The sequence below is a fragment of the Crocodylus porosus genome, unplaced genomic scaffold (assembly GCF_001723895.1).
Source record: "Crocodylus porosus isolate Cpor-Errol unplaced genomic scaffold, CroPor_comp1, whole genome shotgun sequence".
NCBI lineage: Eukaryota > Metazoa > Chordata > Crocodylia > Crocodylidae > Crocodylus > Crocodylus porosus.
The window spans coordinates 129,504,558-129,529,798 of NW_017728886.1; the positions used below are offsets into that span (position 1 = coordinate 129,504,558).

At 41.0% G+C, this 25,241-nt stretch overlaps 1 protein-coding gene across 1 annotated transcript in view; it reads right to left on the reverse strand.

Moving 5' to 3' along the window:
* MYO10 (myosin X) overlaps positions 1-25,241 on the reverse strand; it is a 196,005-nt gene that overhangs the window by 47,288 nt on the left and 123,476 nt on the right. Inside the window, exon 19 of the mRNA XM_019538109.1 lies at positions 23,282-23,362. Within this exon, the coding sequence (XP_019393654.1) occupies positions 23,282-23,362 (81 nt within the window). The remainder of the gene's footprint in view (positions 1-23,281; positions 23,363-25,241) is intronic.

The window sequence follows — 25,241 nt, forward strand, 5'->3', positions numbered from 1 at the left end:
TTTAAATGGACTTATTTTATAAAAACACATATACAGAGAGTGGGCCATGAAGAATAATTTTAAAAGGCCAGAACCACAACTGACCTCTTGTAGAACATCCTAGTAAATGTACACTGCATTCTTTGCAGTAAAAAGGAATAAAAACAAGACTATCTTAAAATATTCACATTGTACTCAGAAACTTAAGAGTTATGCACAAGCCGTCATTCTACTATATAACTCAAGCTGCTTCTTCCACCAATCCGAGGAAGGGTGCTTTGTGCCCAAGAGCTTGTCCAACATCTCTCCTAACTAGATGGTTGGTCCAAATAAATGATATCACAAAACAAACACAAACAAAAAGAACACCCTCCCTAACCCTAGCTGAATACTTTCAAAGCCTTTTATTGGGATATGAATAACCTTAAATTGGGTCAATTTCCAAGAAAAATCTCAATTTTTTTTCAGGTACGGAAACTGACTCTGTACCACGGTGTTTTCTGTTATTTTTTGAAATAGGCAGAGTGATGCTTTCCCTTGTTGATGTGTACAGGTCCACGCAAACAAGAGGGAAAAGGGACTTTACTATCTAGGAAAAGTATGAAAAGTACCTGGGACAAAGCGCTGTTGTGTGTACACAACAAATAAAGCTGGAGATTGGGGGAAGATGGGAGTGGGAAGGGGGGAAACAAGCAAAAAAGGTTTTTCCTTTAATTTATTTCATTTCAGTATATCTTGAGTGTTGAGTACATTAAAGAAATCAACCTTTTAACTGAATTTTTTAAAGTATATTTTCCCTTTTACCCAATTCTCTTTAAAGCGCTGCATATAAGAACCTCTACTGGAGTGTTTCTGCCCCCGGGTCTACTGTTGCTTGAGTGCAAATGGACAATGAGGTGGTGAAGCTGAAACTACCTGGCCCCTCACTCATTACTGTTGAGAAGAACTGCCGTGGGTCAGTCTTACAGAGAGGATCACATGTACTGTAGTAACCAAAATCTGACTGAATTGTATTGCTCCCTATTTACATTAGTTGAAGAATGACAATCTTGTCTAACTCTCAATTAAGGGATAGAGGCAGACTGAACCTTGAATTTTCCTCATTTGAATGGCTGCAAGTCAGAACTGTCCTGCTTATGAAGGGTTCTGTTCTTGTTATTTTCTTCTGTAGCACAACAGACTACTTATTTTGTGGTGTCTGCAGGTCTCCAATACATTTATGCCCAAAGGCACTAAAGCCAGTGCTTTAATATGCCCCAGAATCTAAGCAAGCAAGACTCCAGCTCCTTAAGCTGCTAAATTCCTTCTCTCATCCGCCCTGTGACTCCCAAAGTGTAAAGCCTATGCCAAAGGTTATAAATCAGGAGAGGCCCTTGGGGCAGACATTCATCACCTTCATGTATTTTTCATTATGAATTAATTCCCTAGATTATAACCTGGCGAGGGATGGCATGGGATGTGGAATCAACACAAAATAAATACCTTAAAACAAGCCTCAAAAGAAAAGTGCATATATCAAAAGATGCTGTTTTCTAACTGTAAATCTTTGATTAAGCCCCACCTAAAACAGTATGTGTCGCTTTTGCTTCCTTTTTGTCAGATGATTGTGACTGCCCTACAAAGTACATCTTCTCCGCCTAAGCCAGGCTAAGGGAACAAACTGATTTTGGGTAGGTAGAAAAAACTTTGTGGGACATAGTGGTGGTAGCTCAGCAGTGGCAAGGGGTGCGTGCGTGTGTGTGCACACACGCACGCACTGTAACAGGCAAAAAAGCAGCATGTGAAAGAGACTGATTAGTCCAGCAAAATAAAGACTACAAATGAGTCTAAGAGGCAGTCGGACACAAGTACTGAGAGAGAAGAGATCAAAGAACTTATGGGAAGAGATATAAAAATAAAAAAAAGCTCATTTCCTGCCCACTGACTCTATGCTCAAGACAAGGAAAACTCAGCAAGGATTTTATCTGGAGGGAAAACATGTAGTTAAAAAGATTAATTAAAAAGATTAAAAAGTTCTTCCTCATCTTACAGTGGGTTTGATATTTTTGAAGACCCAAGACATGCTCATTTCTGTTCAAAAATAAGGTAATTGTGCTTCACAGAGGAACTGTTCAAACTGAGCTTTTGCAGACTGATCCCAGATGGGCTTTTCTGAGATACCTCTGTTTACTGAGCTACATAGATCAACAGTCATGCTTCATATTCTATATACATTCTATGAGTAGGAAAAATGCAACTCCAAACATGTAGTACAGATACCTTCTCATGAAAAATATTTGCATGTCTAGCACACTGTTGTTACATATCATCTTAAATCATAGAATCACAGAGAAGTGGGGCTGGAAAGGACCTTCAGAGGTCATCTAATTCTGCCCCCCTACCAAAGGCAGGATCATCTGTATCCAAACTATTCTATACAAATCCACTGCCTAAACTATTAGCAAAACTACATAGTCAACCCTAACACAACCACAAACACAACACCCTAACCTGCCATAGGTAAAGCAGGGGATCACAGAGGCCAAAGTCCTATTGCTGCAAGGCTGTTAAAATATGCTCAAGAGATGTTTGTTTTACTCCACAGCCTCCATGCACTATATCCAGGATTTAGTTCAAGTGCCTGAGGTGGGTAAAAGATGAATGTAAATGGGTCATAAGTAGACAAGTATGCTGCAAAGCCAATGTGGCTCAACGGATGGTGCAACTGGCTGGGAATCAGGAATCCTGGCCCTACTTCTAGCCCTGTTGGCAAGTATCTGTGTTGCCTTGCGCAAGCCAGTTCACCTTCCTGACCCCCAGTTCCCAACCCCACCTCTATCTGGTCTATTTTATTTTGTAAACTCTGTCTCCTGGTGTTTGCCCAGTGGGGCTCTAACTTTAGCCAGAGGCCTATTTAAACAACAATGCTGGGCAACTACACCAGCCCCACAGGGCCTTAAAAACTAGAAGGCCCAAGTCCTTCCTTTCCTCAGGCCATCCACAACCCTGTGCAAAAGATCCACATTATTTAAAAATTCATGCCCCTGGAGGTTATATTACCAGGACAAGCGTCACAGGTTCCAGCCCTGTTGTGCAATGGTGCAGCATCTCCACCTTAGGGGTTTGCAAGAGTGTTGCTACCTTGCTGCAAATTTCCCTTACAGACAGACTTTAAGGGATGAAATCTGATGATTCTTACCAGTCCTTCTGGCACTGCATTTTACACAGGGTTTATTTTAAGACAGGAATGTAGAATAAGCTAAGAAACCAAGTACATTTAAACAGTCACTAGAGAAACTTGGAGGACCAAACTGTATTTAGCCTTGAGCCCATCCTTGGCAGTGGCGGCAGCCTTCATGGTCTACTGACTTCAAGAACAGACACATTCAAGGCTAGCACTTAAACAAACAGAAAGAGTTAAGGAAAACCTCTCTGCTCTTCTCCAACAGGTAGCTACAGAGCACTCCAGGCAGAACTGCTATGTGTGGTGTGATGATCCAATTTACCTTCCCTTTTTATTGTAGGGAGTGAGTGTGACTGGGAACATGTGGGTGTATGAAAGAATGAGGAAATAAAAATGTATCCTAGGAGTACTGGGCAGATACTAAAAATGCACATGTTATCACCAAGCGACCACAGTAGAAGATCAGGCAATACCTGGATAAATGAGAAATATGGATGATTAGCACTGGGAAAAAAAAATGTATGAAGATGTGTCTACTTCTCCTGACCCTCAACCTTAAAAAAGCTTTAAAATAACAGTAACATTGCTGGCAGGTATCTATCAAGGTTAAGACAACAATATAGACAAAAGGGTGTATGAATACTGAATTGACAGCTGCATGCAAAACATACTGCTCCAAATTCCAGGCCAGGTTTCACTGTACTTGATAATAAGTCTCTTGGCCCTTTTGCAAAACCTCTAACATGTCCAAGCACGTAAGCACTACACTGGCTGGCCGTAAGGCATTACAAATTATTTCTAACCAAGTACCCTATTAACTGGTCTTCTACTGAATTCAAATTACTGAATGCTATCCATATGACTTTACTCCTATTTATTCAACTTGAATATTTCAGGGACTGGGAACCCAAACATTACTGTCACCTAAACTGGGAGATATAAATTCACGATTCATTAGCTGCTTTGTTGTAACTGCCCATGGGCACGCAGAACATGGAAGATAGCTTGTCTTTCCATGAAGGTGAGACAGGGTAGGCATTTACAACCATGCACATGGATAGTTAGTACAAAAGTAGCTAATGAATGCAGATGAACCTGCACCCTCACAGTACCCTGTTTGTGTGCATGTACTCCATGACAAAGGATGGACATCAGGATTTTGGCGACTCCCTACCATGGCTCTCTCTTAAACCTCTTATGCTTAAAATAATGATCTAGAGGGAGTGTATTGTTTTTCCGTTCCAAAATAGTTATCACATGAGAAAACTCCACAAATGACAATGTTCTTGCATTTATAGAAGGCCTTTCATTCAACTTGCTTTACAAAGCTTTCCTGCTTGCATTTTTCTGTCTCTCACACCCACAGACTCCAAGAACATGTGAAAGGCAGCAACTGTTCAACAGTGCAACAGCTATCAAGCAATTTATTAGCATAATAACTTTTGTGCAGTTGCAGCACTGAGTCTCAGCTAGGTCAAGGCCCTATTGTGCAAGGCACTGAACAAACCTATACCAGTCACAGTCTGTGGTCCCCTGAAAAACCTTGCATAGCCATTATGGCAAAACTGAGATTTGGCTTTGTAATCTAAAGAAAAAATGGATCCTTCTAATAGGCTGGTTGGGATCTCATCCTGCAATGACCAACAAAGACACACCATTCTGGATATTTCCCTTAGTTGCTATTTACATCAAGACAGCACATCAGCAGCCTTACATTGCAAGGCAATTATTGATTTCTTGAGTGGTTAAAGAGAGTCAAATCCTACCCTGAGTTACATCCATGAGGTCCTATTCCAATGGGTACAGTCTCCAAAGTCAGCAGAGGGGAGGGAGAATATGGCCAACTGCACCTTTCGCTGGGTGACTTGTAAAATCGAAAGCTGTATGGCATCTCCTACAATCGTAAAGGCTCTCTCATTTCTTAGCATGCCATCCCTATTCGGTAAAATGTGTAAAAACGTGTAATCTCACAGATTTTAACGAGACCGATGCGCAAAGCTATGCATGAACTTACGGGTTTTGTTGAACAGGGATCTTACTGCTTGACTACATTATTTTAACTAACCTATTGAAATGCACAGTGAGATTCACAGCTGATCATTTCAGAATGGAGACTGCATCTCCACCCATGTGAGATGGCCACAATTAAAGAGCATTTGAAGAAAGGGGATTTAAGATTTGGAGCAGTCTTGACTGACACAAACATGGTGAAACTGACAGAAGGTGCAACTCACATCAGGGACTCCAGCTGGAACACTTCATGGACTCTCCTTTTTCACCTGTGAATAATCTGTTGCCATTTTATCCAAGGTCATCCTAATTAAAGTCTCCAATCCCTGTAGGCTAAACCTCAATCTGGCTTCTCTCTCTCATACCCCACTAGGAGAAGCCTGCTGACTGATCACAAAGAAAATCAATCAGGCTGCTTGATAGTTACAGACTTACCATGAAAAAAACATGCTGTGAACGACTAATTAAAAGACAGCTGTCCTTCCTGGCCAGCACAGTGTCAAGATGGCCAAAATCAGAGTCACCATTGTTGAGGAAAATTGTCAACAGCACTATGCCATGTGCCTGTAACATTTACTACTCCATTTATGGCTGTTGTGATAACTACCAGACGCATATTTGCTCAAGTTGCAGATGCACTAGTCTCAGAGGGTAAAACCCTGATCCTACTGATGTCAATGGCAAACTGCCTATTGATTCAAGGGGTGAGGGACGGCAAGATTTCAACCATAAGCTTGAACTTTTACAATGGCAGGTTCTTTCATTAACACTGGATTTTTTAATTCAAGGAATGTGAGTAAGATTTTCAGTAGTTTACATAATTAAAAAACCCAGTTCTCTTTATTGACAGGCTAAAGGACAAAATCCCCATCTGTATCATATTTAAAATATGCCTTTTAGCACATGTTGATGCTTTGTGCACAGACTGAGAGAAACAAATAAAACTGTACTGCAAATTCATGGCTTTCTTCCTGGTACATAATTCTTTTCTACAATCATCCATGCCGGTAACAATAAACCAAGTTGTTACATACAGTTTTACCCTACAAGGATCTACCCTCTAGTACTTCTTCCTGTAAGGGTTCTCATCAGACTTTAAAACATGAAACTATCTGCATGGCTAATCCTTAGGGGCTGCGCTATCACTACGATTGTATCTGCAACATACCCTGGAACCCAACAGCATGCATCATGCATACACTGTCCTGGCTCCTACCTGGCCATATGGAAAGCTTAAGTGATATAAGGACCCCTTCTTCAGATTTTGATCCTAGGCACAGGAAGGAGTTCAGAGGCTGCTTTTCTGATGCTCTCTACTGTCACTCAGTGGATAGTGAAGAGACAGAAGCGACAGGGAATGGAAGAATCCCACTACCACTACTTTGGGTTGCTAGCTAGAGTAACCGGCTGTTCGCATTGCAAGAAATACAGTAAAATCTCTGTTATCCAGCATGAGTGTGGAAAGGGCGGTGCTGGTTATCTAAAAATTCCAGTTATCTGAGAGTTATACTCAAGGAAGACAGTGTCATACTTGTAGTGCAAATTTTCCAAGAATTAGTGTACAATAGAATAAAGTAAAGAATAAAATAGTACACAAATAAAAATGCCGTAAGTCAGCCACCCCAAATGCCAGGGCAGCCTGCAGCAGCGGGAAGGGGCGTGCATACTCAGATACCCTGCACAGGTACCCTCAGAACAGCACAGCAGGCAGGAAAGCAGCGCAGTGCAATGTGCATACTCAGATACCCTCAGAGAGGCACAGCGGGCAGCAATGTGTGGTGCTGTGTGCATCCCACCACTGAAATCTTGGTTAATTAACTACTCTGCTTAGTTAATAATGGATAACAGAAATTTTACTGTACATGGCTCTACAAAAATAAATAAATAAACAAATTGTATCCCTAAGCAAAAGCAGAGAAGGTAGGAACTTCAAGTCTTCAAGTCTCAGTTGGTTCTCTGGTCTACTCCTAGATCATCACAGCAATATGCTGCCTCCTAGACCATATGGTTATAATTCATCTTTTCAGGATTGTACGCCAGAATGCTATCAGTGACCTGACAGACTTTCCATCCTGAGGGGTCATCATACAGAGAAGGCTAAGGATTCTCCATATTTGTTATTCAAACAACAGACGCAGAGAGGTTTAGATTTAGGGCTGACTTGAACTCTTTGCTTTCTTTTTTCCTTAAACTATTCCAAAGCCACCAGGTGATGGAGAAAGAGCACTGCCAACTCCAAACGTGAAAGAAAATGCATCATGAGTCAGGCCTCAAAAAAGAAAAAAAAGAAAATCATGAGATTGAATATTTTGCCTTCTGCTTGTGGGGTCACATTTGCTAAGCTTTTTCCCTCAACCATGAATGCTAGGAACTTTCTTCCTTAAAACTATTTTTTGTAAAACTGAGATTGTCATGTATACTCAACATGTCAGTAGTTTAAGCTTTAAGACAACATCCATTATTGTGCGAGTTGCTCTAAAATTATGTCAGTTGTACAATTCTGGGACTTTAGTGGCTGACCACTGCTTTTTTTTTTTTTACAATAGGAAAATAACTCCTTTTTCTTCAATATAATTTGTCCCCATACAGAACTTCATTTAAATACTGTCTGTAGCCCAGGACAAAAACCCCCACGCAACACAAACCTGCGGTAAAAGTAGGTTTGTTGCTCGGCTGGTTGTTATTCTAGCAGGTAAATGTTCCCGGTGATTCCCACTTGGGGGGAGGAGACACTCATTAAAAAGTCTACCTCCTAGGAGTATTTCCACTCCTTCTTCATGTATTAAGCAATTGTCTGAAAGTCATAAAGGGAAATTAGCCAGGCTTAGATCACAGCCAATATTTGATATGTGTAAATTAGGAACGCTACAAAATATTCCACTGAACGGCTTTGTGTTGCTAGGAAACCAAAGGTCAGGCAGCATTCAAAGGCCAGATTATTCCCATCCCTTGGTAAACTTATATGGCTCTATTCATTCTAGATTCTTGACTCTGTGGGTGCTGGCTGCAAAGACTCTATGACCTGACAATCACAGAGCCTAATTGTGATTCAGATCTTGAGTCCCATGACATTGGCCCCCTTGAACTCTAATGGAAGCTGAATGTTACAACTCTCCTTTTCAAATCATGATGCCCCCTTCAGGCTAAGTGTGGAATTTGGATCATTTTCACAGTGATCAAGAGTCCAGTCAGGGATGCCCAATGCTCTCATTATGAGGGCTTCCAAAAGGTGACTGAAAGCTAACTATAAGTCATCTAACTGTAGACAGCCTGAGGGAGCCTATTAAAAATTTTTAAAAAGAAAACAGAAAAAGACGACAAACCACCTTTAACTGAAGACAACACACTGTCTATTTCTACGTGTAAAAACTCAGCTTAGAGAAAACTACACTGACACTGTTATGGGATAGACACCAGAAGAGTCATGTTGTAGGGAGATGATCCATCTCAACACAACATAATGAATATGTTATCTTCTCTACATGAAAAGACCTTCTCCTAGAGCTTGCTTACTCCTTTGGTTTATTAACTGGATTTGGGACCTACCTCAGATAGTCTTTTTTCACCTCTCTCTGTTCCTTTCAGCATTTTGTGTTTCTGACTTGCCTTGTATGTTCCTGCTTGTTTTTACATTAGAAATTCAAGTCTTTCAGGTCACAATGGGAAGGCTCTACTGGTAACTACAGAATAAGCATCAGAAAGATGCTCATGCAAAATCTGAGCAACTGAGAAGGAGAGTGATTTCAATCAGGACTGTCCAAAACAGTTTTTTGTCCCTTTGCTATTGAAAAGGCTAACAAACAGCAATAGACTGTTGTGTTACGAACTCAACCCATCCTCCTCCTCTCATTAAATTTGAGAAATGTTCCAGTCCAATTCTCTACATGACTCCAAGATGAACTTTGTCAAAAACAAGATTTCCTATTCCTTATGTTTCTAAAACAAAAACACCTTGAAAAATCCTTTAGTTGCCTTCCCTTAACCCAAATGTTTACCAACATAAAAAGCCTTTAATAATTACCATCTTTTGTTTAAATGCACAAAATGGTACAAACTCTCATCCTCCCACCTTTATCTATATCAAGGCTATAGAAACACAGACAAAGCAAAGTTTAGTTATTGTATTAAGGTGTTCACTCCCACATCCATTATCAAGACTAGAGCAGAAAGCATCTACCAATGGCTATTATAATACAGCATCTGTGAAGCTGCAATAATTTCTTATCATCATACAGGACAACTCATGGTGTCCATAGTAGGACAACTACTGGTGACCACTAACTTTTTAATGGAAATTACTGTAGCTTTCCAACTTACAACAAATTTACATATGTTGCCAAGTGCTAACATTTTAATGGGAACTACTAAATATCACAAATATTTTTCTAAACAAAAACTGCATGAACTACTTATATGTTTTAGTCTATCCTCAGCCTGGAATTAAGTGCTTGGCAAGCCCACTATACATTGTTACTGCATGGTCCCTTGGTGTCAGTGGAAAGACTGAGTTTGATTTCAGTAAGCACTGAATCAGGTCCTAAATTACTTTAAAATCATGTATACAGGGCTGGATGCTAAGTGGCTTCAGTCTGGCCTGGCTCTATTCATTTCTATGGAACTAAGTCTATTTACACAAGCAGATATGCCTTTTGATTTCTTTTGATAGAGAATTTAATTTTTCTCCATGTATTTGAATGTTGTGGCTACTCCCTTAAACAACTTTATAAAACAAACTTGTAGGCCCAAATTCTGCTCTCATTCACATCTATGCATTCATGTGAAGTATGACAAAGCGTAATTTGGTCACTCACTCCTAAGTAGGTCCACCATCTTACAACTCCAGAACCTCTTTCTGCAGTCACTGCAATATGATTTAAGTGTGAGGTTCTAAATCTTATAAATCTACCAACATGCATTTTGATTACCAATATAATGAAATGTTTTTTCTTGTGCTTAGAAAGTGGTTGGGCTAGGCATCAGTGGAGCAAGGACTGGAAACATACCTGGGTCTCCATAAAGGCTACTTGTAGCTTGGTTGTGGATGGGCAGGAGTAGGCAAGGCTACACATGACCACCCTCTTGCTTGCACTCTAGAGATGGTGTCTTGGTCCTACCCAAATGTATCCTGCTTGCTGGCACAGCTAATCTATGGTGAAAGCAGGCAGTAAATTCAAAGCCTGATTTAGCATGTGCTCACATTTTTAGCATATTCATAAATCTCCATAAAATCAAAGAGACTTCTTGAATATGCCCACATACTTTGTTGAACTGGGGCCCAACTGACAGCATATGTTAGTGGCAAAGCAACAGGGAAAGTAATTTGGAGTCACAATTCTTTCCCCAGGTGGTGCAGATATGCGCCATCCACTACAAGGTCCCTGTGTGATAAGATTTAACCCTTTATGTTTAAGCATGTCAAAAAGTTGCAAAATAAATGTAGTCATTTAAAGCGGTATGTATTGCTGTTTAAGAATGAGATGAGAGTTATTTTCTCAAACTGGCTCAGCCAAGTTTGTAATGTCTCTGCTATACCACTTTTAACAAAGCCACCATTTCTTCCTTTGAAAGATTGCTTACAGAGTTTATCAGACTGTAGTTCTGGGCTTGGACAGCATTTCTTTTAGCTGAAACAAGCACAAACTATTTGGCTGGCATACTTTGCATGGGTATTCTGTCCTTTCATGCTGAATCTGGGGCAGCCATTCATGTGAGAAAGCTGATACCACACAGAATTTGGCAATAGCTAGTGGGTCTCAGAAAGTGGAAGAATTCTTTCAACAATTTACTTGATCTTTGTTTTTGACTAAAAAAAAGCTGTAGGCTTTGAGATTTCCAAGTGATGGTTAAATGTATTAAAGAGTCATTATTTGCTCTATGCCTTTTCTTTTAAAACACTTAACTTGTCAAGGAAGCGAATACTCAAAAATGTGACAACAAATCCTTATGATGAATAGATAACATGGGTTATCTAGTGGTGGACTTATCTTGTGGGCCAAACAAGTGAAACACAGGCTAGTACCCAATCATATATTTAATGATCTAGGATGCAATAAATACACCAGAATGTACTGGTGTTCTGAGCTATTTCTATTTTGAGAGGTTTTACTTGGTTTGAGTAAAAGAAAACCAGTAACTTCATAGCACTGAAGACAAGAATAAAATGTATATTGAGGACATTGTTGGACTGATTGGATAACAAAATTCATATGGCTAATATAGCTTTTAAATTATTGCCTTCCTATCCAGTCAATACTTATTGATTTAAAAATATGCTGACATACTCCAAGTGTTATCACAGATTGTAACTTCAAAAAGAGATGCCCTAGCATAGGTACAAAATAATTGAGGAAAACACCAGAATAATTGAGGCAAAAAGATATGGCTCCAGATTCTAATCTTAGGTGCAAACTACACAGATATCAGGAAAGTTGCTAGGTATTTCCATTTAGAATATTTTATTTGGTACAGCTGAGGCTAGAATCTGGTTCCTTTTATTTACAATATTCAGAGAGAGTGTGCGTGTGTGCGCGGAGGGGGAGGAAAGGACTGGCTTGCTTGTAAGCAACTCCACAGGAATCAAAGAACTGAAATGAAAAAACCTACTTTGAAGGTATAAAGATAACAATAACTTGCTTTGGATATGTCCAGGGGGACTGAGAAATATTCCTAAAAATGTCTGGAGTTAGAATACACTATTAGGTGAATGTAAAATAATTGAAGGGTTTCCAATCCTTGATATTTTACCCCAATTCTCATGATCTTTGGCAGCCTCCTTAAGCCCTAGCTGGCTTATGGAATTCTGTGATTATACTGTCCCTTAAGAAGAGTTTCCAGTGTTATGGTTAAGGAGAAACAGCTTTAAAAATATAAGCCCAATGTACCATACAGGCTCAGATCCAGAAGGCAAATGGAAAATAAGAAAGCTATGACTTTCACACCAGTTAGAAGTTTGATTAATGATTTTTGAGCATGCGGGGGCACAATAACTGCTAGACAAATGCGGTGTGTGACCAAGCTAAACTAGAAAAAAATCTAAAGGGTTATATTTTTACTAGCCAATTGCCCATCAAGAATGACGGGGCAGGGGGGGCAGCGCCAGTGGAAGGGGGCTGGGATGGAGTGCCACCACCTAATGCCCCATGCTGCTGCTGTTCTGCCTTTTGCAGGGAGTGGAGTGGTCTTAGCTCCCCCACCTTCTGTCTGGTTCTCAGCCTGGCTTTGGAATCCTGGTGGCGCTCCCCCACACTTGGAGCACTCTGATTGGCTGTTTCCATCAGCCAATCAGAGTTCAAATAAAGCATTACAGACAGACAGACTTAGGCTTTTATAATATTAGAATTTCCCTTACTGCAATGCTACCAGGTACTCAGACTCCATAAATCAGAGAATGAACAAATGCAAAAAAACCCAACAAATGTCTAAACATAGCTGATTAACTAGTCTGAGCAAAAGAAATATCTCATACTAAACTTTTACAATGATTTACTAAAAATAATCTGATTTTGCCTTTTATACTGCCACACCACTGTACATGCATTGACTAATTCTTATGACACCCCTGGATACAAATAAACCAGGATTACTGCCACTGCTCAAGTATGGTGGATACTTACTGACATATATCTTTTTCTCTGACATGTCAGTAGTCAAGTGAGATTTAGAAGTTGTGAACACTTCTGCTTCCCAACTTCACAGGCATTTCATCACACTGTACTGCTTTTCTGGGCTGGTGATGGGAATTTAAGGCAGCCACTTTGTAGAACAAGTTTGTAGGTGCTTTTCTACCTTAAGCTTTTTTGCAGGTAGTACACAGAATCCTCACTTTTTGCTTTCCTGTTAAAAGATTACTTCTCTTTCACACATACAAGTGGCTTTGCCTGGATTTCTGTGATGGGGACAGTGGGTACTTGATAAAAATACACCTCCTCAAGTCCCTCTAAGAGGAGATACAAAATAATTTAGATTTGTGTGTTCATGAGACAAGGAGTGCAACTTTAATACTTTCCATTCCCTCCCCACCTGGACTGCCTTTTTCAGACCACACTGCAATAAAAGCAAAAACACAAACTGGTCTTACAGACCAATGAACAATAAGGTTCCAAACTTGACAGGGTTAATTGATCATTAGGTGCATATCTATTTTTGCTAAACTATGCAATGAATGGGCTTAATAAGAAAAAAAAAAGATTTCTGCACAAAACACAAAGCTTCGCTACAGCACAGTCCTCCTCAACCTGTTACATACCTAAAGCTCAAGTTAAAACTATGTTTTCATTTATTCTCCTTTTTCTTACCAACCACCCCTTTAAGCCACAAAGGGAATATTTTGCCAAAGCAGTTTGCTTGGCTGTATAAGCATTCTTCTGGCATTCACAAATATGACTAGAGCAGTAATACAGATAGTTATTTAAAAACTGACTCAGCACTCACCCTCTTTAAAAGAAACTGTAAAGCTAGAAACATTTCTAATATAGTCTGCAAGGGCAAATTCCAGCAACTTATCTGTTCTCTCCCAGTCCACCGAGACTCCAGCATACAAAATAAAAACTTAAAAAAACTCAGATGAAACAAACCCCTACCTTTAAGGCTTTTTCCACCCTCTCAGTTTTTGTCCACTGTGAAAGGCTGCATCTGTAGCAGGCACAGCTAGGCACATACACACTGACATACACAACAGGGCTTTCTTCAGCTCGCTGGTATTTCAAGTCTTTCATGTGATATATTTGACTGTGCTTGTTTAATTAATTCCTCCTGCTACTCAAAGGAAGTCATGCCTAGCAAAAGCTGGCTCAACAATAATCACTGCAGATACTCCTGAACAAGCTAATTTCACTTTATAAGCATCAAGAATGTAAATATGTTTTAAAGCCAATGCATTCTTAGATTTTAAAAGATAAACTGTGCAAAACACTTTATACATACTTTAGCCAGGGAGTTATAAACATAAAGCTTTTGCTAGAGCACAAGGCTCTGCCTTTCTTTTGTGCTTCTGGAGCTTTAACGATGGCTATTTATCATGGGGCCATGCATATCTTCTTTGAGCAGTTACCACGACTACATGGTAAACAGGATTTGAATTTAAGTTGGCATCTAGCGATACGGTGGGATTTTTTTTGTTGAGACTGTTATTGCTGAGGACAGAGAATGGCCTTTTAAGAATGTACACTTTTGGATGCATGCGTTTGCAAGAAAATGTTTGCAAATTCAGATCTGGTATCTGCAAAGGAAGAGAAGTCAAACCCTGGGCCAGGATTTTGCATAGGGCAAAGATCCCACATGTGATCAGCTCTTGGGACTGCACATCAACTTCACACAGCCACATAAACAGCAGTGAGAACACATCCAAGAACAAAAATAGATTAACCAAGTATCATGTTGTTTATTTAATCTATCCAGGTTTATTCGCCTTAAGAAATTATGCAACTGTGGCATCAATGCCTAAGATGGGTCGCAAATTTCCTGGAGGGCCGAACCCAGAGTGGGGGTGGATGAGTCTTTTTTGACCTGGATGGATATGGGCAGTGGGGTTGGTTCCCCAGGGCTCGGTCCTCGAGCCCGCATTGTTCAACATCTTCATCAATGACTTGGACAAGGTTCATATTGTTCAAATTTGCGGATGACACTAAAATGTGGAGACAAGTGGGCACACTGGAGGAAAGGGACAGGCTGCAACTAGATCTAAACAGGTTCCAGGGATGGGAGATGAGAACAGGATGGGATTCAATACTGACAAGTGCAAGGTAATGCACCTGGGGAGGAAGAACCAGCAGCATACCTGGCTGGGGAACTTCCTTCTAGTCAGTACAGAGGCAGAAAAGGATCTTGATGTCATTATTGATTCCAAAATGAATATGCGCTGCCAAAGGCTGGGGGAAGGAGGGGTGTCAGGAAGGCTAACCGCACCTTGTCTTGCATCCACAGATGCATCACGAACAGGTCCAAGGAGGTGATCCTCCCCCTCTATGTGACACTCGTCAGGCCGCAGTTGGAGTACTGCGTCCAGTTCTGGGTGCCACACTTCAGGAGGGATGCAGACAGCACTGAGAGGGTCCAGAGGAGGGCGACTCGCATGATCAGAGGGCAGCAAGGCAGGCCCTATGAGCAGAAGCTGCGGGACCTGCACCTGTTCAGCCTCCACAAGAGAAGGCCAAGAGGGGATCTGGTGACCATCTACTAACTGGCCAAGGGGGACTAGCAGGCTACGGGAGAGTCCTTGTTCCCTCGAGCACTACCGGGAGTAATGAGGAATGGCGGCCATAAATTGACCGAGAGTAGATTCAGGCTAGATATCAGGAGGCACTACTTCACAGCCAGGGTGGCTAGGATCTGGAACCAACTTCCAAGTGAAGAAGTGGTGCTCGTTCCTACCCTGGAGGGTCTTCAAAAGAAGGCTAGATAGACAGACACCTAGCCAGGGTGATTTGATCCCAGCATTCTTTCCTGCCCATGGCAGGGGGTCAGACTTGATGATCAAGGGAACAGGGACTCTCCCATAGCTCAGGTCCCTTCCAACCCTACCAACCATGAAACTATTCCAGTGCCTGATGGGCATTTTCTAACAGAACAGGGACCTAAAAAAACCAGACAAGACAAAGCTCTCAGCTACCCATAAAATAGCTTACCCTAACAACCAAAGTTCCCTTGCATCATAAATATCATACATACTGGTTCAAAGAGACTCTACTATGCAATAAATGTCTGCCCTTGGCAGCTGGCCACATAACCTGTGGTTTATCCTCCCTCAAAACTTCTGCCAAGGGTTATATGTAATCTGGACATTTGCTTGCTCAGGCCCCTCTTTCTATTCCCCTCCTGAACTGTAACGTTTTTTTTAACAGAAGTTTCAGAACAGAATCTCTCCTTATTTGAAAGAGACTCCTATCAATTTTGGGCTGTCATTCTCAATGCAAACTAATTTGGGAACTTGACAAATTGTGCATATACATGTTGCAGAATAGACTAGTTCTAGTGCCTGTGCCCCTGGAAATGGAGTTTAGCCTATATAGTGCCCCTTGCCCAACCACCTCCTGGTCCTGAGCATTAAAATGTCATTGCTGACCTCTGTAAAATGCACTTGCATCAATTCTAAACATAAGTAAGCCACCCCTCTTTAGAAATCCAACCTCAATGGTTTGTAAGAAAGAGAAGTAAGGCTGTTGGCCAACACTCCTTCAAGTACCTTCTGGATGGAAGAGGGGTGGGGACTACTTCACCTCAAGGTACCTATGTTTAAGAGAGATAGCACTGAATTTTTTCTATCCCTCCTGCAGCAGAGCAGCTACAAGCTGCACTGCAAGCTGGGGGGCAGAGGGAAAGGGGACGTTACTTCTGGCTATTATGAAGGGACTGAGCACCCCAAGCACAACACAGATCCCACTGTTATTGTGTCTACCTGCCATGGTTGAGGGCAGTTGGGCCACATAAGCTGCATCCATAAGACTACAACAGAGGCATCAGAGCTGTTCTGCTGTCAGTCATCTCCCACTTCCCTGATCTCCCTAGGGCAGTTAATAGCTTCGGTCCTCGAGCAGCATACAAGGGCAAGGCACACATAGACACACCTCACAGTTTATGATTTTGAAATTGCACAATCCTGCAAAATGCAAGACCTCCGGATCCAGGTAACTGAGTCAAGCAGCACATCAGCTGGGCAGGCTGCCACACCTTATGATTGCTTTTCTGATGAAGAACAATAAGGCCTTATGAGCAAGTGGATGACTTAAAAGAATAAACATCTTGCACTTGCCTCAGTTCACTTGTTGCAGAGGATGTAAAGCTGGGTAAACAGGCTGAAATTTTAGGAAATTGTTGACTTATCCTTCAAGACAGTGAGTTTACCTGGCTGTTGTTATATGTTACCCAGACTGGTGTATGCTGGATTGCTCCTACTGTGAGGGTACAGCTGTACAGGCATTTGGTATTCATTAACAGCAACATCATCCTAAAACTATCTGGGTCTGTTGAAATAGTTTCTACAGGGAATCCAGATAATACACTCTCATGAAGAGAAGAGCAGGCTATGGAAGAGCTACACAGCATCCTCATGAAACAGGGCAAAATTGTTTGGTTCCACTTTTCAGAACACAAGCCCACTCAGTAGCCAAACCTGTTCTGCTTTCAAACCCAGAAATCACACTTGTACTATGTCAGAAAGAGGGCAACATGGTGTTGCAGTTCCCTGACTAAATGTACCACTTCTGATCCCTCATGGGCTTCAAGTGTGCCTGCTCTCCTCAGGCCTTCAACATTAATTCAGGGTGGAAAATCACATCTTTCCTCCTCTGACCAGTCCATGGTGCTGTGATTACCTCACTGGGCCTGACTTAGGTTCAGGACTTGATGTCCTCTTGGAGCAATGCTACTGGAATCCAGTAATCAACAAGCCTTCTAAGGAAATTATTGAAAACAAAAGCACCATAGAGAAAACAATCTTACAATGACAAAAACAGGTTTGATATATGCATCTTACCAGGTATCTATGTGGACACTGGAAAATCTAAACATCCTCTAGACACCCAACGCTCCCACACCTCCCAAACAGATTCCTAGGGATTCCTGTTCCCTTAATTCATAAATGATTATTCCCCCCCCCCCCACATTTTTTTTTAAGGAGAACAACCTGAAAGGATGATACCACCACTAACACCACTTTTCAGAGATCAAGATGATTTTTATATTTTATTTTACTTTTTTTTTTTTTTTAACCTGTTAACACTCAGCACTGACACGACAAAGCTTTGCAAATCTGAAATAACTGGAAAACAGTATCTTAGTACCCACAGCTTTCCCCATTACATTTAACGTGTGCGCTGGCATGGAGTAATTTTTCCTGTGAAACCCAGTATATCTATCAGCTTACCACTACATCAGAGGAACACATCATGGGCTCGGTGAACAACTGTTCACCAGGGCACCCTTGTGGGGGAAAACCAGGAGTAATGGCCACAAACTCCTGGAAGACCATTTAAGGTTTAACGCTGGGAAACTTCTTCAAGGTGTCCAGACTGTGGAATAAAATCCCTTCTGGAAATCTTCAAGAGGAGACTGGACGGTCACCTCGCTGGGGTCACCTGACCCCAGTTGTCTTTCCTGCCTAGTGCAGGGGGGCTGGACCCGATGATCTTGCGAGGTCCCTTCCAGCCCCCTACAATCTATGAATTGAATCTTCCAGCCTGAGTCTCTACTAGTTCACTATTTAGCTACCAGGTGAACATAGCCAGAGAAAGGTTTTGCTCACTGTAATGTGAGAGTGACTTGGTCTTGCTTTCCCACATCACATGCTGTATTCCTGAAATTATTGCATAACCTTTTCAGGTCTACCATTGGAGAAAGATTATTTTGATCCACAGAGAGACCAACAGTTTTTCATGGTTGCCTCTCTGGGCTGTGCTAATTTAGCTGCATTTCAATCTGGGCACTTAAGCTTAAATATTCCTGAATAGCCTCAGGTACCACTGATATAATTTTATGATTATCAGGCTCTCTCAGTCAGTATGAAAAATATTTAAAAATTTAAGCTTAAAGCAAGTCAGATAGCTTGGTGGCAGCATTAAGGGTCAGACGGAGACCCAGCTAAAAAAAATAACATTCCACAGTCAGGTCACTGAGCCCAAGAGGATGATCTGACTCCTTTGCCTAAGAATACTGAATATTAATCATATTTTTAATGTTTCAGAGCTATTTTATGAAGATAGTTTTTAAAGCAGCCGCTGTGTACAACAGATTTGTCTACTACCTCACACTAGCAGACATGCTGTTGACAACTCCACTAAGGCTATTTAGCGGTCCTTTGCTTCAAAGGAGACTGGAAGTGCCTAGGGCCATACCTTGATCTCCTTCTCTGGCTCTGTCCCTGAGAATTTGGTTGGTAATCAAATTGCTTTACTGTTGGTTTTCCCAGTATGAATACTGGCTGTGATTACAGGAGTTCTGAGCCTCATGGAATCTATTGATGATTCTATTCTGCTAGCTTACATTTTGAGCTACAAGTTGTTCTTAATTATGTGGTTTCAGTTGGTCTCTCTCTCCTTTCCCCATCCCTTTAAATTTTACCAGACAAATTTATTTTGTCTCATGTCTTCATTATAAAAGTCTCCCCAAATGCTTCACAGAATTGAGTTCTATGGTTACAGTGGGGCACACAGGGGTGTCAGCTGTGATACGGTGAATTAAGATAAAAGTCAGTGGATGATTTTAAAAGGAAGTGTAAAACTGTTACCCACCTGAAGCCATTTGTAAAGCTCTTATTGACTTTAACAGAGCCCAGAGAGGGGCAATTTTGAACTAGATCTTGATGGTACTGAGGGGCCAAAGTGACTGTATAAGAGCAAGGATGTTGGGGCCTTGGTTCTCTGTATGAGCATGAAGGAAGGTGGCAGCATTCTGCACATGCTAAGATACAGACAGCAGAGTTTTGTGGAGGCTGGACCGTTCTAAACGTTGATTCCAGCAGACATGGGGCTCAGAACTGTTGGCTGAAATGACAAGAGGTCATATACTCAGTGTGCTTCCTTAAGACAGTTGCTCAAATAACAGCAGATCTTGTTCTGCTATAGGAATGCCTTAGAATGTGTTTTTTTTGCCAGCTTCTGTAACATTTCAAAAATTCATATTTTTAATCCAATAGAAATCCAGTAACAGCTGCAAATGATTCCAGCTCTGCTTCACTACAATATCCAAGGCAGTAGGTAAAGGACTGCCCGTCATATCTCTCTGCTTTTCAAAACTTAGAATTTTGTCTCCAATTTGTCTGATTCCTATTGGTAAAGAACTCAAATGTTTGAGTGTTTTCCTACCCCTGTTTACTTGCCTTCTGGAATTAAAAAGCCTTCTTTTACTGATGGGCATTGCTTGCCTGTACTAAATAAAAAGGGCTGTAACTGGGCTAGCAAAACATCTTTTTTGCTGTTATACCGTCTCCAGTTGTCTCTTCTTTCCTCAATACAATCTCTCAAAATGCAGCACAAAACCTGTCTCCTTTCCCATCCTTTTTAATCTGGCAACTCTGCCATGCTAAATTACATCATTTTTAAAAAATGAAATGCTAGCTGGCTGTTACTGCTCTGTTTGGTTACCTGCAATAAAAAGCAGGGACAGGCACACTACCTATTTACAGCATGACAAGTACAGCTAAAGTCATTCAAGTTCTTGCTTTTTCCAGTTCTCATTCCTCTGTCTTAACAACTATTCTGAATTGCTTGTGTACTCTCATCTCCATATCAGACCCTACAAGACTGAGTCATGTACATGTCACCAGATCCCAGGTAATGCAATCACAAAGCTATTTCTCTCTTAAAGTTGGCTCTGAGTTATACAAATTGACACACCCTTCTCAGTAAATAAAAATCATGTTAATTTTGTTGGTACAAACAAAGGGAAGTCATATGACAGGACAAGCTACAAAGGATTCAATTCACTTCTGAAGCAGTCAAACAATAGGTCAGAGCTAGTATTCAAGGGTTAGGTCTTTTTTTAAAAGCTGCTTTTTAAAATTAATAAAATGTCAATTCCAAAGTAAACCTGATGATTTCCATTAATAACTCCCAGGTTAAACTTGGTTGTAGGTCCAGATCCGAGTCTTTAGAACAGTGTGCATCAGGAACAACTCCCTGGGCTTCACTGGAATTGCATTGATGTAAACACAATGTAAATTACACTAAAATCAAGTTCAATATTGTTAAATTTCACTGTCATTCACCCTACAAAGTCTAAAGGAGGTGTGAGGAAAAGCGACAACAGAGCATGTACAGAACTCCACATACATTTCCTTCTCCTGTCTCTCTGAGGTCTGCAACCTCAAGAACCATATATAAAAAGCCCTGATTAGTGATGTATTAATCTACTTCTTTTAGTAAATCAGCACTTTAAATATAACCTGAAGATTTTTAGTCTCATTTCCCAATACTTCAGAAATAATTCATAAGCTACAGTAAGACTCAGTGAAGTTGGTGGAACCCAGAGTAAAATGGATTAAACTTAAACAAAGACTCCCAATATTAATTTTTGAAAGGAAATTGCAACAGTCAGAAGTGTTTGTTTTCTGCCCCTCACATTTTACATTAAACCTTTTACCTACTTGGTGGTGAGGGTTAGTACACGGCTGACTCCCATCTCTTTTACCAAGATATCAGTTTAGTTCCTCAGGACTTCTTGTTCAATGAAGTCACCTTATATTATCTGTCTTAAACGACAATCAGCGTAAATCAAGCAAAAAGTCAGGGAACACATACTCTGCGCAGGATTATGCTAACGTGTTGAAAGTAGTCATTTGCTGTTCTCACACACAATCCTACACCTAGCTGCAATTTCTTGCTGTAACATCAGTTCCAACTCTCAAGCCAGAGGCTTTACAGTTGCTGATTTTTGTGAGCAGTTTTATTTATAGTAGATATGAAAAGATTAGTATTGCACTGTATTTTCCCTGAATTTGGAAAGTCTGAGGGGAGAGTATTGGAAGTGGAAAGGGCTATGTAGGAAGCAATGGCTGCTGGTTAGGGTGGTATCATGAAATTAAGGATTCTGAGCAGGAAGGGTTAGTTGCCATTCTGGCAAATACCAGGATGATGTATGTGTGATGCAAACGACAACATAATGCAAGGAGTGACCAATCCTTGCTTCATTCCCGAGTTAGGCGGGCCCTGCACTTCTGCTGTGCGTGTCTCTCAGCTGCAAAAGAATATAAGCAGGTGAGTCATTCTGACCCTAACACACTCCTCTCCACCCTTACACAAGAAGGCCCCACTACCTGTCTCCTTAATGATGTTCAAAACCCCTAAATACCAGTGCCAAGATACCACATAGCCTGCCTCACAGAACATTACCCAAAACACCACAATTTAGGGCAACATTTTCCACTCAAAGATAAAATAAAAAGCAGATAGCAGCTACAGACATTTACAAGGTTTGGGGGCTGCACTATAGCCTGGACTGAAAATGAGACTAACTGCCGATGCTTTTTTGCTCCCCTGAATCAAACATCCTGGCAGATGCCTCACAAAAAGTTAAAAATAAAACTTTACATGCTTCACGAAGAATGCATATTTCAACCTACAAGCTATAAACCAGGGGAGGGCAACCTGCAGTATGAGTTCCACAAGTAGCACGGGCAGTCTCTGTGTGTGGCACATGGTAGACTGACTGGGGAGAAACCAGAAACAGTGGCAAATTAGGCAGAAAGTATAAAGCAAAGCAGCAGATTGGGCAAAGAGTGGAAAGCTGAACAACAGGTCAGGCAGGGGAAGGGGATCAGAGTTGCCCTTAGTGAGGATGCCAATCTGATGTGTGGCAGACCTGCCAAAAAGGTCATCCCTTACAGCTATAAACAAGCTTGTGAATACTTTACATTTGTTAACATCTCTTCTTGTTGCATTTTCAGCAAAAAGAAGCCATCTTCATTGATAGACTCAAAAAAGGGACCATTTGGTAATATCAGGACCAGATCAGCACTATCAGCCTGAATGTCAGCTGGATCAGTGGCTTTTTATTTGCTTTGTGACCTCATAGTACCACAAAGCCTGCCTCGTACTTGCCTTCCACTGGCCCTAGGTGTATTCACAGGTCTATGCGGTGATTAACTGCTTTGAAACTGACTTATAACCAGTCTTAAATATTTCAGCGCCTTACAACATAAGCATGATCTGACCGGTTGTGTTATATAGATGTGTTATAAATATTAAGTAGCAGAGAATAGGAAAAAATACAAAATTACTGAATTGTGAAGTAGTAAAAACAAATAAACACTACTGCTAAAAATTGTACTTGTATAAGTAGCCATCTTCATTAAGTACTTTCCCACCTGGAAAATCATCATAGAATCCCCAAATGAAAAATGTACTACTGTGCTCCACCTTTGGAAGGTTTTTGGTCAGGCTTTTAAGCAGTTTTTTCAACTGTGTTTCACATAACCAATAGTGCATAGTGCCCATGAAACACCGTCACGAAAAACAAACCCAGACACAAGAGCAGCAGAACAAGGGAGATTTCCAGAGTGCCTGCCCACTTGTGGAATCATTTGCAAAGTCAGTGCAAAATGTTACAATGCTGACCTGGATAGATGCAAGTAACCATGCAAAGCAATGGCAATTTAGGCCTAAGGGGTTCTCAGAAGTCAGAAACAATTTAAAGTCTTACCTTCTGCATGTTGGGCTTGATGCATCGAACAAAGAAAGGATTAGAAGAGCTTAATGTTGCCATCAAAGAATGCAGCGATTCCTGAAACAAAGGTAAGACAGTACTTTACAAAAGGACTTTTTCTTCTACTCCATGCTTCAGAGCTCTTCCTTGCAGGCACTACCTTTAGCAACACCTAGCGGTACATATTGGAAATTACAACAGCACAGTACGCTTTCCCACAAGAGAAGTGTTCATACTAACAAGTCTGTATGAATAACTATGTAGTTGAGGCCAGCTTTTGAGCACAAAATGCTCTTCCAGACCTCTGGAAAAGAGGCAAATAGAAACTAAACAAAATACCAGTAAACCAACTTTTTCTTAACTGTAGTGAGTAAATGAAAGTGATCACTTAAAAAGGGAAGCGGGCAGGAAACTTGTAGAATAAGGAAGTTGTGCAGTCTTTACATACAGGGTGCAAAGTGTCACCACTTCTTTAGTGTAACAAAACTCACTTATCATAAAGAAAATCCTTTCTGAAGGGACATCATTAAATTGAAAGACCATGGCTACAAATACCACTTAAGGCAGTGAGTTCTCAACAAGAGCGATTTAAGATTCTCTCTCATGCCAGGGGGTACCATACATTAGCACTGTTAGGTCTGCAAACATAATTCACAAAATAAACCTAGAGTTTTCAAATGGGCATCCAAAATGTTAAAAACATTGTGAACTATTGTGTTCTTTCTAAGTAATCTGCAACAGAAAAAATATTCTATTACTTTTCTGTAGTTGGAAAAAAGAGAAAGAAAACTCAGAGCTGGCATTTTCCAAACTGTCTCTCAAATCTTTCAAGGGATTCATAGATGTTAGGGTCGAAAGGGACCTCAATAGATCATCAAGTCCGACCTCCTACATAGGCAGGAAAGTGTGCTGGGTTCAGATGACCCCAGCCAGATACCTATCTAACCTCTTCTTGAAGACCTACCTCGAGTCTAAACCATTGATTTAAGTGTTGGATCAACCCTGTATCATGATCTATGTCAGCAGATCATGTAAGCAAATTGCTTTGCCCATAGAAACCCTAATGCAATCTCAGAGACCCAGGTAATAGTTTAACCAAGGAAAAATTAACAAAAATATTCTGTCCCCAGTGATCCCCCAGTTTTCCTACTCTGTACATTAAAAGAATGTAATGTCTAGCCAGCTTTGCTCTTTTTCCATAGAGTCAGTCAATTTCTCCCTTATAGTTTCATAGTTAGTAAGGTCGGAAGGGACCTGAGCAGATCATCAAGTCCAACCCCTGCCATGGCAGGAAACGACGCCAGCAACATGATTGTCTAGCTTTGTCTTAAAGACTCTCAGGGTAGGAACCAGCACCACTTTGCTTGGAAATTGGTTCTAGATCCTAGCCGCCTTGACAGTGAAGTAGCACCTCCTGGGATGTCTAATCTGAATCTACCCTCTGCTAGCTTGTCACCGTTATTTCTAGTGACTCCTGGTAGTGCTTGGGGGAACAGGGACTCCCCCAATGCCTGCTGCTCCCCTCTGACTAGTTTGTAACAGGCCACTAGATCCCCTCTCAGCCTTCTCTTGTGGAGGCTGAACAGGTTCAGGTCCTGCAGCCTCTCCTCGTAGGGCCTGCCCTGCTGCCCCCTGATCATGCAAGTGGCCCTCCTCTGGACCCTCTTCATGTTGTCCACATCCCTCTCGAAGTGCAGTGCTCAGAAATGGATGCAGTACTCCAACTGCGGCCTGACCAGTGCTGCATAGAGGGGGAGTATCACCTCCTTGGATCTGCTTGACACTTATAGAACAGATACTTAGTCAGTAAGAGAGCAGAAGCATCCAAACATTTTTAAAAGTTCTTAAGATATATATTAAAAATCAAATATTGGGCTGAATATGAGAACTGGACATTTAAAAAGAATGAACAAAAATTGCCTTGCAAATTTCGTTCTTTTAACAAAAATATATCTTT